This window comes from Bemisia tabaci, unplaced genomic scaffold (assembly GCF_918797505.1).
Source record: "Bemisia tabaci unplaced genomic scaffold, PGI_BMITA_v3".
Taxonomy (NCBI): domain Eukaryota; kingdom Metazoa; phylum Arthropoda; class Insecta; order Hemiptera; family Aleyrodidae; genus Bemisia; species Bemisia tabaci.
The window spans coordinates 80387-95017 of record NW_027311760.1 but is presented as its reverse complement, the minus strand read 5'-3'; the positions used below and the strand labels follow the sequence as shown (position 1 = coordinate 95017).

At 41.0% G+C, this 14631-nt stretch overlaps 1 protein-coding gene across 2 annotated transcripts in view; it reads left to right on the top strand.

Annotated features, from left to right (window-relative positions):
- Nucleotides 1-14631, top strand: part of LOC109044720 (major facilitator superfamily domain-containing protein 6 jef) — a 49049-nt gene that overhangs the window by 3294 nt on the left and 31124 nt on the right. For both annotated transcript variants that reach the window (XM_072305857.1, XM_072305858.1), the window contains exon 2: nt 4082-4514. In XM_072305857.1, the coding sequence (XP_072161958.1) occupies nt 4126-4514 (389 nt within the window). In that variant the 5' untranslated portion in view covers nt 4082-4125. The remainder of the gene's footprint in view (nt 1-4081; nt 4515-14631) is intronic.

The window sequence follows — 14631 nt, the reverse complement described above, 5'->3', positions numbered from 1 at the left end:
TAAACGGCCGATCAATCGATATATCGCAAAGCACGCAACGCCACTGATCGATATGCGTATACCAAAGGGAGGCACGCGGTCGGACGAAGTACCAAATCGTGCAACATTAGTTTCCTTCCTAGCTCATCTTTCAAAATATTCTGCCATTCCCGGAATTTATCAGCGTCATGGCTTCAGTTCTATCTCTTTTCGCTCCTCACTAGGCCACTGAAAAATTCTCTCACGTTCGAAATGCCTCACGGATGACCTGACCGGTCGCCAAATCGTCGGCATTTTTCAGATGTGTCATGTCCAGCATTCACCAATTCCTGAGAGGAATGTTGATGTTCGTAGTCCACCGAGTCGGGTGTTTTGTTCTCATCATGGCCGTCATGTAGCAGGCTCACATATAGTTATGATCTAGCTTTGATTCAGTGTATTGTATGAGTATTGTCTAGTTATTCTTGGTGTTCAATACAGTCTTTCATTCATGCCTAAACCCTACGTGTTCAGTTCTTCATTCCTTCTTGTTATTGCACCGATTCCATTCATCACAAGATGCTTCCTCGTCAGCGCGCTTCAAACAAATATTTCCTCGTTTTTTAAAAAATCGTCGTTCCCTGGACGAAGGAACGTAACTCAATTCCAAGGTTTCAAAATTGACTCTGATAATGGAGCTGTGGTACATTTTTTTAAATTCATTTTCGCGAGGTACATACAAAATGAGGAGAACACGTATTTTACCTTTTTTTCATTTAATAAAATTTTAGGTGGGAAAAGGACTTCCGAAGTTGTCGAAAGTTCAACTCCGTTTCAAACGGAAAAAATATCGCGCCAACATATTTTGTGACGTCACAAGGATCATTGAACGCCGTGATCCTTTCTCCACCTGTTTATGTGTATTCCGGTCGTTCAGCGGTCATGATACATGAGATTCACGGGGGTTGAAACCATGGGTTGTCAACTTTTATGACGTCATAAGAAAAAAGGCAATGAGAAACGTTCTTCTCATCACCACAACTTTAAGCCCATTTTTGTCAGTGAAAAAAGCTGTTTCGAGCCGTTTTAAGCTCGGAAACTCCCTAAAATACACGTAGATTACGCCTTTTTATCAAGCAATTCCAGGTGCATGCAACAGCCCCATTCAATTTTTCACAAGGATATACCCATGCAATTTTTGTCCTTTGTCTGATTTTTGCATGAGATCAGATAAAAACTTGAGGAAATTTTCAGTTGGAAATGCCCAAAAATCTACGGTTAAAAGTGCAATTTGCGAGGGACAATTTGGCAACATTGAAATGTAGTTACGTTCTTTTGCGGGAGAAATGACGAAATGTCTCGACCACTCTTGAGCACCGCAGATTGCATGATCGTGCATATTTTACACCCAGGGCTCTCTAAACGGCACCTCCCTTAATGCTCAGCATACGACTTGGGCATCTTGGTGGATTTTGTGTTATGTGTTTTAGTTATATCACGTTACTTTCACGACGCTTTCTAGCGCTCTACGACCCTTAGCCACCACTAATTCCTTTCAAACCACGGACCCTGGCCTAAGAGTCCTGCACTTAAGCAAAGCTATGAGCAAAGTCTCATCCCTCGACCCTTTCATTAGGCACTCTTTGCGTCTTATCGGGGGACATACAATCTAGGTCCTTATCCTGCATTTTAGCCGGTGTCTCTCTGTACACATCGTCGCCCTCCTGCACTAGAAAAAAACACATTGGATCTAGAGTCCAGACTCTTGAAAAAATTGACAAGAAAAAGGACTCTTGATTCAAGCAGATTTAAGCTTAAATCAAAAGGAAATCCGCTCAAATTAAGAGGCTTGGTTCTTGATTTAAGCTTAAATCTGATTGAATCAAGAGTTTTTTTTTCTTGTCGATGTTTTTAAGTGTCTGGACTCTAGATCCAATGTGTTTTTTTTTCCAAAGTGACACAAAGGCGTAACTGCATTTCGCGACGAGCCCTGTCGTCCATTTAACTCAATGATTTCCCGGGCTCATCTCAATGTGTAGTTACGCTCCTTTGTCAGCCAAGCGACGACATGATCGAAACCACCTTTTTTTCGTCGTATTGGCTTCTCCGGGAGCTTATAGTATAGATGTCGCTTCATAGCACATCCCTGGTAAAAATTGACGATAAGAGCTGCGTTTCAAAATACCATAGGAATTCTTACAGCCAGCTGAAGAAGGCCACAGAAAATCATATAGCTGGCTGTAGAATGCGGAGAAAATCATACGAAGCTATAAAAAATTATGCAGCCGGGCTATAGTTCCTGTCGCCGGGCTTTACACTTTATCGCCTGGCTGTTGCTTTTTCGCCATCGATTATAAAAGGCTATAAGAAATTGTGTAGAAATTCGTGTACTTTGGAAATCATTAAGTTTGATACGGAACTACCTTAAGTAATATTTACAAAACTCACATTATATTTTCCTTTAAAACATACTTTTTTTTCATCAATTAAAATGAGAATAGTCCATACAGAGTGCAAACATTTCAAAATCATGAGTTGAAAAACGCTGACTCCGCCAGATTAAATATTAGAGCCTAACACAAAGCGGAGCGGCGACGCACTGGCGCCTACAAACCTAACAGGGATACTTCACGCATTGCGCAACGCGTGAAGTATCCCTGTTAGGTTTGTAGGCGCCAATGCGCGTTTCGCGCTGGCTGCCCGCCTGCCGCACCGCAGCGTGCCACGGCGCTTGAAGCAACTATTTCACACCAGAGGTATTGCACAATATCATACGAAACTGAGGGCGCTCTAATATATTAGGAATGGCAGGCATCAATCAAAAGTACGGAGCTTGCCTCGCAAAATAAATCAAGATACTACGGCCGAAAAAGAGAGCAGCGGTCCAAAAACCCACTAAGTCCCAGCATCCGTAACTAGTGACGTTTAGCATACACTTTATCGCCTGGCTGTGAGTTGCTTAGTCTCCATCGACTATAAGAGGCTATAAGAAATTGTGTAGCCGGCTATAGAAGCTATTGGAAATCTTACAGCCGGCATTAGGTCGATGGTATTTTGGAACACAGATTCTACTGCCAATTTTTACCAGGGATCCTGGCGCTCTACGACGCTTAACCTCCACTGCCACCTGTCAAGTCACAACCCTTTGGGCATCGAGCTACTTAACATTTCTGTCTCAACCCCTTCTCTCCAACCTCTCATTGGGCGCCCTCTGCGCCTTCTCCCAGGAAGAACCCAATCAAGGACCCTGTTAGGCAACCTGTCTCCCGCCATTCTCTGAACATGATAATACCAAATAAGACATAAGCCCTGGATAGACGATCAAATTCCCGAACCAATTCCGATCAAAACAGCATCAAACTGTCGGGAGTCATCAGTTTTAAACTCATTAATTTGCTTCATTTTAAAATGAAAACTTGGCAGTAATGTTTCCTGTGGCAGGAAATGATGAATGGTGGCACTCCATCCTGATCTTACTTTGAACAAATAAGTGCGGCCCGTCAAAATTTGATGGTAGATGGTGACCATCAGTCATCAGCATGTCTACTTTGATCGGAATTAGTTCGGAATTTGATCGTCTATCCAGGCCTTGCCGTACCGACATGTCCATACTCTCCCTATTAAGGTAGAGTCCCTTTATACCCAGAGTTAAGACAACTCGATTATCAGCTGACTGGCAGCCGGCCTTGGCTGGCCATGGAAGCCGAAACGATCGCACCCAAACGAACGATATTGAGGGATAAGGATCAGGAATCCTGCGATGTCTGTCACACAAAAACAACAACATCAACAAAGTGATCAATTAAAAAGAAAATGAGATTGGTTTGTGAATAATTTCTTAATCTATTTTCATTTTGGACCTACGGAAATAACAATTTACTCTTGATAAACCACAATTAGGTAATATTTTCATTATTCTTGTTCCCATTCGGGGTACCGCCATCTTGGTGCACTCGTTTCGGCCTCCATGAGCGAGAACCAATCAGAATTGGATTTTTTTTTAGGCCACTTTCAGCCCAACCCTGGCCCAACCAAAAGTGAGTTGTCTTAACTCTGGGTATAAAGGGACTCTACCTATATACATGTATTCCATACTGATCGTAATGCATCTTTCTGTGTGCAGGTGGGACAGGTATAGCGTGCCGGCGGGTTAGTTGAAGCTGCAGCATGGATTACTACCGGGACCAGGAGGAGCCGCAGTCGATGCCGATGTACCCCCCGGGGCAGGGGGCCGGGCCGGGGATCCGGCCGAAAGTGGACCCGGAGGCCCTGGGCGAGGTCGACCCCTCGGCCTACCCGCAGCCCAAGGAGGCCACGCACAAGATCCGCGGCAAGTCCGACATCATCGAGCTCCTCTTCGGCACCGTCGACCAGGAGCTCCTCACCGTCAAGACCTTCTACTTCTTCTTCTACTCCGCCTTCGGCTCCCTCTTCCCGCTCATGGGCGTCTACTTCAAGCAGATGGGCATGAACCCCGGCCAGTGCGGCCTCCTCATTGGCTCTCGCCCGTTCGTCGAGTTCCTCGCCGCCCCTTTCTGGGGCAGCCTTGCTGACAGGTCAGTCTCCTCTTTTCCTTATAAGCCCTTGCGGGCTGATTGTTGACATGTATAGACAAACCTATAGACACAGAAGGCAAAAAGGATATGAAGGGATCCTATAGGTGGAAGTGGGTGGTTGCAGGCTGATTGTTGAAATTGATAGACAAAGCTTTAGACAAAGAAGGCAAAAGGAATATGGAGGGATCCTATAGGTCGAAGCAGGTGGTTGCAATGGACAAGAGTTTTTTTCTTATTCTTTTTGGTAACGCAAGGCAAATTCCCTGGCATATTAAAAAGAGTCCGCACTACCATTCTCCTTCCAGAAAATAAATTGTTCGATGAAATCTGGCAGTGGCTAATGTGACTCAGGTGCTCTCTGCTCAACGCAATCCAATTCGTCTTGAAATCTGATAAGCACCATCTACGGGCCGATCATTAATTGAAGTGGATTGACAAAACTATAGAAAAAGGAGTCAAAAAGGATCTGGAGGGATCCTATGGGTAGAAGTGGGTGGCTCCAATGGACATAGGAGGTAGGTAATAGCCTAACTAACGGCAACCCATTTACCCCCTTAGTCTATAATAACCACTCATTTCAACCAAAAGGATCGCTTCATACTCCCTATTACATCTTTGTCAGTCGCTTTGTCTATCAATTTCAACAATCGGCCCGCAGGAGAAAATAAGAGTCCGCATTGAATACAAGGAAAAAAGTATCAGGGGCTATCCCCTAAAATTGTGGTAGGTGTTACCCCATTTTGTTGAATTAGTAAGCTAATTTATTGGGGTACTAGTGGTACTACCTACCACAATTGGATTACATTTTGCAATAAGGAACCGCACTATCTCTGGCTCTTCCATAAAAGCACCTTTCTGCATAGGGAAACCAATGGCATATATGTTGTTTCTAAAATGAGCCAGAAATAGTGGTTCCTTATTGCAAAATGCGGTCCAATTAGTTGGAAATGTCACAGTTGGGACAAACTCCTACCTCTTCTTTTCGTGTGGGGAAAATAAGTGAACACCAGATTTGCCCGTTTTTTCTTCAGCAAATCAGACATCCGACGACCACGGTTTCATTTCTTATAGAGAAAACCGAAGAATATCGAAACAATGTATTTTTCTGCAATCAATTTTTCGGCAAAAATATTATCTCGACTGAATCCTTAAGGATTTGTCGTTTCTATGGATGTATAATACATTCCACTCACTTCAAAACGCAGCAAAGATTTTGATTTTTGAAATTTCAATTTTCTTCCAGTCGGGTCGATGTTTTTGACCAAAGAGCTGATTGGACAGTAAAAAAAATCGGTCTAAATTACAAATAGCATACTAAAATTAGTTTAGTGGTTAATTTGGTACAAATATAGATCCTGGTTTTTAGCAGCCGGGGACTTTCAATATTGTCGAACATAGAAAACACTAGTCTGCTCACATCTACGAGTTGAGTTTAAAAATGTCTAACGTGTCTATGGCGTGTAACGTGAAATTCTGACGTTTTTCAATTCATAATTGATATTCTAACAACACGTAGGCTCAATATCAAACTTTTTTCGGTCAATGAAGATACCCTCTTTTTTAAATGAAGTCATTCACATTGTCGAACTGCAAAAACAATTCAGTGTGGTGTCGGATGAAAACTAATGAATTAAGAAATATTTCAGAAAAAAATATTGAACTCCTTATTCGCTGGATTTCAGCGCGCTGCAGTATTCGTGAAAAGAACAGCGCCATCAAATCCCTGGCCGAAATGTCGAGACCGTTACGAACTGGCGTTTTGGTCATTAATTAATGCCATGTCTCAAAAGCGAAATGAAAAATTCAAACGAACTTTGACATTATGCGTCGCCTCTCTTGGTTGGAGAGAGCGAACTCTTAAGAATACACGCTAAAACAGAAAATTTAAAAAAAAAGTTAAATGTTTTAATATTCCTGGATGACCGCTTCGGTTTGAAAATCTACTAATAGAAAAAGAAGAAAAAAGGAAATAAAAGCCCATAAATAGTTAACTAGTTAGTTAATTTAATGAGATCAGCAGCTATCCCGTTTTTTTTTCATACTCAGACGTTATTGCCTGTAACTTAACACGGAGCGCGCTGATCGCTGGTCCACTGTGAACGCGAAGAATTTGAAATCGCCTTCAATTTTTGTGCCGCAACACGCACATTCACAGACCACGAATTGTTGCATCCTGCGTTTACACTTACTTTATGTCCGTGCTTCAGCTTTTGACACCATGCCAATGCGATGGGTTTCCCCTGCTGTTCTAAGACAGAACGGCGTATGAACATTCGAATGTTGCCAAATTATTCCCGATAAAATATTTACCTTTGTATGAGCGAAGCGGAGCTAATCCAACAAAACTTTAATTGAAGAGAATCAGCGCATAGGGCTTCAGAAAGTACGCGTTTACTTTTTGAGATTTTTTACTTAACTAAAATCAATTATTAATGTTTTGAAAATATGATCTAGATTAGCTTATGTTTGATTTTGTTTTAACTTTTTTAGTCTAATAGATTTTTATGGGGAGCTACGACGCTAGATAGATAATTTCTTCTTGAAAACGCTCACTTGTGTTGACTTTTGTCGAGTGATATCTTTACTGTTTTCTTTTATTGCTTGTCTTAGTGCCACGTCATATTAGGATCACTATTTGTAACAATTTGACGTCATTAAGCGAAAGGCCTTCTAATTAGAAACAATGAATGAACAATTAAGAAACAACTTGTAATTGAGTGCAACACGCGAGATGCGTTATTCTAGTCATTAAAATGTATTTAAATTAGTCAATTCTGTTATAGGTTGCTTCGACTAGGATAGATATTTCTGTTGAATTGAAAAAAAGAGGGAACACTCTAGTTTACTATAGAAAATTGCCCACAAAAGTGCAACTTATTTGATTAATAGTTTTTTCCGTCGCAAAATTGAGCAATTTGATCTTACAATAATTGGAGCATGAACTCCAAAGCATTGAGCAAAAAAATCGCAACATATTGTTACGAGCCCTTATGAATATAGCCTATAAAAATGTGGTGGTTTTAGTGCCCATGCCAACGACAAAGAACGAAGCCTTTTTTTGCATCATTCGTGTGCCAAGTCTCAATTAAGCAAAATGAACGGTATAACCCGTATTTGCGTGAGATACTTTGGCTACACGGGTTCATGCTCTCAGGACTTACGTGGCAATATAAATAATGCGCTTTTGTTAATACTCTCATAATTGCTTCCATTATCCTGAATGATTTTAGAAGCTCACCAGCAGCCCCGCGTAGTGTAACAGCGTGTTTTTTCTTCATTTTTTCGTCTTTGGTCCTTGATTGGATGTACACTCACTATCTGCTTGGCCTCCTCCTGAAAAGTTAAAAATCCCTCGGAAAGTGTGAGGAATTTTGCAGAGTAAGTGCGTGACGACTCTTTCATTTTTGAAATTGTATGTTTGATGACGTTTCGATACCCTGGTAAAAATTGGCAGTAGAATCTGTGTTCCAAAATACCATAGACCTAAAGCCGGCTGTATATTTTCTTATAGCTTTTTATAGCCAATGGCGATTAAGCAACAGCCAGACGATAAAGTTTATGCTAAACGTTACTAAATACGGATACTAGGACTTAGTTAGTTTTTGGACTACCGCTCTCTTTATGTGCCGTAGTATCTTGGTTTATTCTGCGAGGAAAGCTCCGTACTTTTGAAGGATGCCTGTCATTCTTAATATGTTGGAGCGCCTTCAATTTCTTATGATACTGTGCAATACCTCTGGTGTGAAATAGTTGCTTCAAGCGCCGCGGTACGCTGCGGCGCGGCGCGGCGGGCGGGCAGCCAGCGCTGAACGCGCATTGGCGCCTTCAAACCTAACAGGGATACTTCACGCATTGCGCAATGCGTGAGGTATCTCTGTTAGGTTTGTAGGCGCCAGTGCGTCGCCGCTCCGCTTTGTGTTAGGCTCTAATATTTAATCTCGCGGAGTCAGCTTTTTTCAACTCATGATTTCGAAATGTTTGCACACTCTGTGTGGATTATTCTCATTTTATTTGATGAAAAAAAATATGTTTTAAAGGAAAATATAATGTGTGTTTTGTAAATATTAAGGTAGTTCCGTATCAAACTTGATGATTTCCAATGCACACGAATTTCTACACAATTTCTTATAGCCTTTTATAGCCAATGGCGATAAAGTGTAAATCCCAGCGATAGGAACTATAGCCCGACTGTATACTTTCTTATAGCTTCGTATAGCCTGGCTATATGATTTGCTCCGCTTTCTACAGCCAGCTATATGATTTTCAATAGCCTTCTTTAGTCGGCTATGAGAACTCCTATGGTATTTTGAAACGCAGCTCCTATCGTCAATTTTTACCAGGGCAAGAACAGCTCAAAATTACCCTCAAGACAAATCAATTTTTCAAAATGGTCCCAGGAAGGCCCCATGACCCCCTTTTTCAAACGCTTTGGAACTGGTGGAGTTATTTAGGCCCTCCTCGGAGTATCAATCTATTGATGTGGGGTTTTTAATTTCTCCCCACAAATCATCCTCAGCTCCGCCCACGCATATTAAGTAAATTTTCTTATAGATCAAACACACTCTATATGCATTGGCAATGCAAATCCTTTTACAAGTAAAGAGGGAACTTACCTACATGGTGTACATGGAGTAATTATGAATCCGTTTAAAAAGTAGGTGAACAGTCAAGAAGGAGACAGGAGAACAGTAAATGGGAGATTGATTTTACAGATAACGATGATAGGCGTGTTTACGCGGGCATTCTCTTCAGTGAAGAAAATCCAACCTATCGAAGGCGATAGACAAACTTTACTACCGTGCAATGGAATAACGCCGTATGAACCTTTAGGCGTTGCCAAATTCCCTTTGATAAAACACATATTTCCGCGGGTAAACTAGAGAATGTTCTTCTTTCAAATTTTCCAGATATTCTTATTCGCAATGCCACCTAGAGTTCCTGAAAATTTCAAGGAAAATTAGGTACCTATAACTTTCTTTAAAAAAATAAACATTTTATCGAAGGAAATTTGGCAACTCTCGAATGCTCATACGGCGTTTTTTCTTAGCACGGTAATGTAGTTACGGTGTTAATTGTTCTAGGTAGCTAGAGTTGATATTATCACCGAAAATTGGAGGGAGCTTTCGAAGTGAGCAACGGCCAGGCGCTTAACGCTTTGATGACTGTCATGAGTCAAACTGACCCGAGGCTTGTTATTTTCTGACGACCCAGCCAGTGCACTTTGAAGAAACACTTGAGCTTCACAATATGATCTACAAAAACTCTAGGGAAAAAATTATTTTGTTGGTGTTTGTTGAAAATAGCAAACATTTTAGGAATTAGAAATGATTGTTGACGACTATCGTTCCGAGAACTTTTTTCTGGAAAAATTTTAAATGAATTGCAATAACCTGCTTTTTTGAAACTTTTACAGTTTTTATATAAGTTTAGCCTACAGGCATTTTTTTTTTGGGGGGGGGGGGAGAAAAAGGGTGACCTCTAAGACTTTGAGTTGCGATAAATTGCAATTTCGTCACATAAATTTGCGATGAAATTACGATATTATCGACGGCGAGGCATTGCAATATTATTGAAAATAAAATCTTGATAAATTGATGTAAAATTTCGATTTTATCGAGCGTGAGTTTATAGAGATAAAATTGCGGCAAGATGGTGGACAATCGCTCAAATGTTGATGATCCTAGCGAGTTTATCGCAAAAAATTGCAACTTAATTTAAAAATATCGCGAATTTTCCGTTATTAAATGCTACTTTGAGAAGGACGATCATGCAGCGAATTTGATTCTCCCAGCGCGCTCAATCAGTCTGCAGCAGTATCGTTGCCAGGTTTTGCTAGAAATTCAGCACATTTTGACCTTTATCACAACGCTATAATTTCTAAAGTCCCTTTTCAGAGAGAGTCGAGACAACGCGGCTTACAGATGTCACAAGCGGGAATGAAGATTACACCAATTGGACGTTTTTTGTAATCTTCGATCAACCCATTCCCGAATTCTTATCTCATTCCCTCTCTCATTCCATTTGTTCCTTGCCGTACCCGGAATGACCCGGTCCATTCCAATTTATAATCTTTGCAATTGGTGAAAGTAATCTTTATTCCCGTTTGTGACACTATAAAGGCCTAAAACATGGGAATCAATTAGAAATTGATTCGCGTTGTCTGTACTCTCATTGTCAGTATAAAGGGACTCTAATACTGCCGTGCTAAGGAAGACCGCCGTATGAACATTCGAGAGTTGCCAAATTTCCCTTGATAAAACGTGTATTTTTGGCGGCATTCATGTACTTGTTTCTTTGAAATTTTCAGATATTTTAGATTAAATTTCGTACAAAATTGTCGGAAAATTTTGGGAAAAAATATTCACAATTTTCCCTGTAAATTCAGTTATTATTGGAGGACACTTGGCAACGTCTGAAGGCTCATACGGCGTTCTTCCTAAGCATGGCAGAATAGATCACTAGACAATGTACAAAGTTTTTTTTTTTTTTTTTAACCAATTTCACATAGCCCACTGGCTAATCCCACGCTAACTACCCCATCCATCCCATGGTGACCATTGCCCGAGACCATGAATCTCAGGTCACCTGGCCGGGAATTGAACCCGGGACCTCTTGGCCAGCATTACAACCACTACACCGCAGGAGGCCGACATACACAGGAGGGAGATGTTTCTTAACCAAAATTTCACGTAAAACACGATTTTCGCGACGAAAATTACTAAAATGAACCCCTACCCATCATAATAGATGTTTCTTGACGCGTGAATTCAAACATCCCGCTCATGAAAACGCAATGGTCTACATAAGTCAACTCGCACAACGTTAATAATGTTAACGTCAATAACAATAAACGTTACCGTGGTAGTCTGTGTGATACAAAAGTGTGGCAGCCTCAATCTTGACGCTTTTGGATCCGCTAGAGTTCATTATTTACACTTTGAACAATAAAGGGTGGGAAAGGAAAGATGCTCAACTCAGAAGCCTGCCAAAATTCTTGTGAGGCGCGATTTCACTCATGTAGAGTATTGCGTTTCTTGTGACCGGGCAATTCAAATCTCCCGTAATTAATGTGAATTAAAAACGGCAATATCTTAGCTAAGAGTTGATTTCAGAAGTTTTTGTCACGCGAATCAAGTTCTACGTGAAATTCTGTTGAAGAATCATATATAAGAGTGCTTAAATTTGTACTTTGTTTAATGGCCCATTCAATCTAAAAAAGTGAAGATTGTCGTGAACTTCCCTAACTTTTTTCTGAACAAATATTTTATCGAGAGAAACTAGGCAACGTAGAAATGCTCATAGGGCACAACACGATATGGGCCTTTTAAGCCCCACTATTCGATGCTGCGAATATTTTAACGCGAGTTCGAATGATGCGGCAAACACGGTGCAGCCGGCAATGAACGCATATTAGCGCCTGCAAGACTGAAAGAATACTTCATGCATTGCGCCAAATAGTGCGGTCGGCGCGACACGCATATCTGCGCTTTGGCAACGTCTGAAGGCTCATACGGCGTTCTTCCTTAGCACGGCAGAATAATTTCCAGCTTTTTTACGCATCCTGGCAACCTCGGGGAGCGGAGGCCGAAGTTGGAGCCGTCGACTGCAGAATGAAAGCACAAGATAAAGCTCGGAAAACGAGACGGGAACACGGGCTCCACGAGTGGAGGCGGCGCGGGGAAATTAGGTTACGGGTCAATTGAGACAAACGCTTTGAAGCTTACGTCTTCGGTTTTCACCCTCGGCGTCGAGAGGCGCTGGGTGGAGGGGAAAATTTACTCTTTTCATTCATGAGCTCGCAGTTTTTCCCCTTTGACGCCTCCGCGATGGGCTTAAGCTTGAGTCAGGACCACGCGGACGACCGTGGACCGGTTTGTGTGGCTTAAAGGATTTATTTTACGCACAGTAAAGGCTCCGAGAGGATGATCCGTCGAATCCTGCGAAATCCTCAAAAGGTTGATTGCGACGGCAATTTTCCTGACGATTTGCAAGGAAAGTTAAAGTTTTCCCTCGGTGGCGCGTGACAGAACATTTGAGGACTCATATGTAACAATGGCGGATGTGAAGAATGACCTTTTCGAAACACATTCAAAAAACTGTTTTGGCATCGAGAAAATTTTGAGAAAATATTTGAGATGTGATCTTCGAAGATCTGTACATTATGCCAGAGCCAAACATATTAAATTTTCGTGAGAACCAAACAGTTTTTTAAGCGTGTTTCGAAAATGTAATTTTTCACATCCGCCATTGTTACATGTAAGGCCGTATTTACGAAAACAGATGTTGTAAGTGACTCGTAAAAATAAAAAAAAATAAAACAAGTCATAAGGATAAGTCATTAATGTCAATTAAAGTCATTTAAGTCAAGGATTTAAAAAAATTGAAAAAAAAACAATAAAAAAGTCAGCTCACTCTCTATTTTTCCTACCTTTCCATTTCCAAATTTCAACAGTCTCTAGAATATGTAATCGATATAGTTTTTTTTTTTGTCATTTAAAGAAAGAGAAAAAAATGAAGAATCCACTCACTCTCAATTGTTTTTACCGTTCCCAAATGTTACAAATGTTTACGAAAAATCCCGGAGCTCAGATAATTTAGGGCATTTAATGGATTATTGTACGTACAAAAATGTTCATAGGGCACAACACGGCATGGGTCTTTTAAGCCCCATTATTCGATGCTGCGAATATTCTAACGCGAGTTCGAATGATGCGGCAAACACAGTGCAGCCGGTAATGAACGCATATTAGCGCCTGCAAGACTATAAGAATACTTCATGCATTGCGCCAAATACTGCGGTCGGCGCGACACGCATATCAGCGCTTCTTAACTTTCAAACTCAAAAAAATTACTATAGAACAAGTTACAATACATACCGTGCTACAAGGTCTCCATTTTCCTTTGCTTTCGCAAGAATGGTCGAAACTATCAAACTACGCAAATGTCCAAGTTGATTTTCCAGAGGCCGAAACTCTTTTTCAGAGGCGAGTAAAGAACAACTTTTTTGGGGGAAAATTTGGAGAAAAGGTCATCTCTGTATGTTTTTCTCATCCGGATTCCATGGTTGAATTTATACATTTCCCTTATATCACTGCGTTTTATCAATTACAAACGCAGCTAACTCATCATGAAATGAAAAGATCATCAGTAGGGAATTTCGAGAGCCTCACCCTCAAATTATTTGTTCCCTATGCTCAATTTATGAGAATGGGCCTGTTGCAAACTTTTGCTAGAGCAAAAATAAGAGTTTTTTCTTATAGATAATGCCTCAAAAATCACGATGAGCGCATCGGCAAAGTCTGAAATGCACTCATAACTTCACAATCTGCGTAAGAAATTTGCGTTTTTTTAAGCTTCCCGCTTCAAAAACGATACTACGGCACAGGTGAACATTTTGTTAGAGGAGTCGCTCCATCGTCGGCGATATTCATCATGGCCGACGCTTGCGCGCAGTTCCGCGCGTGATTCAAGGAGAGTTCAAGGTCAATCAATTCGGGCGTGGAAAACATGAACGTTAAAACACGCCGATTGTTATCTGGTCTAATCCAGTTCAGGTATTATCTCGTCCCATCACACGTGTTTTGGCGGATTGGCGTCGGCCATGATGAGTATTGCCGACGATGGAACGACTCCTTTTACAAAATGTTCACCTGTGCCGTAGTATCGCTTTTGAAGCGGGAAGCTCAAAAAACCGCAAATTTCTTACGCACACTGTGAAGTTATGAGTGCATTTCAGACTTTGCCGATGCGCTCATCGTGATTTTTGAGGCATTATCTATAAGAAACAACTCTTATTTTTGCTCTAGCAAAAGTTTGCAACAGGCCCATTGAATCGGGGTTTAAGATGCGAACGGTCGACAAAGGAAAAACTGGGAATTTCGTTTATATTCATCCTTTGTCAAGTTTAAAGAATTCCTAAGTGATCCGTATCCTGTCGTGCTAAAGAAGAACGCCGTATGAGCCTTCAGACGTTGCCGAATTTCCTTCGATAAAAACCGAATTTACTAGAAAAATTGTAAATACTTTCCCTCAAAAATTTCAGACGATTTTGTACGCGCAATTTAATCTAAAATATGTGAAAATGTCAAGAAAAAATATGCTTCAACTGCGTCTAAAA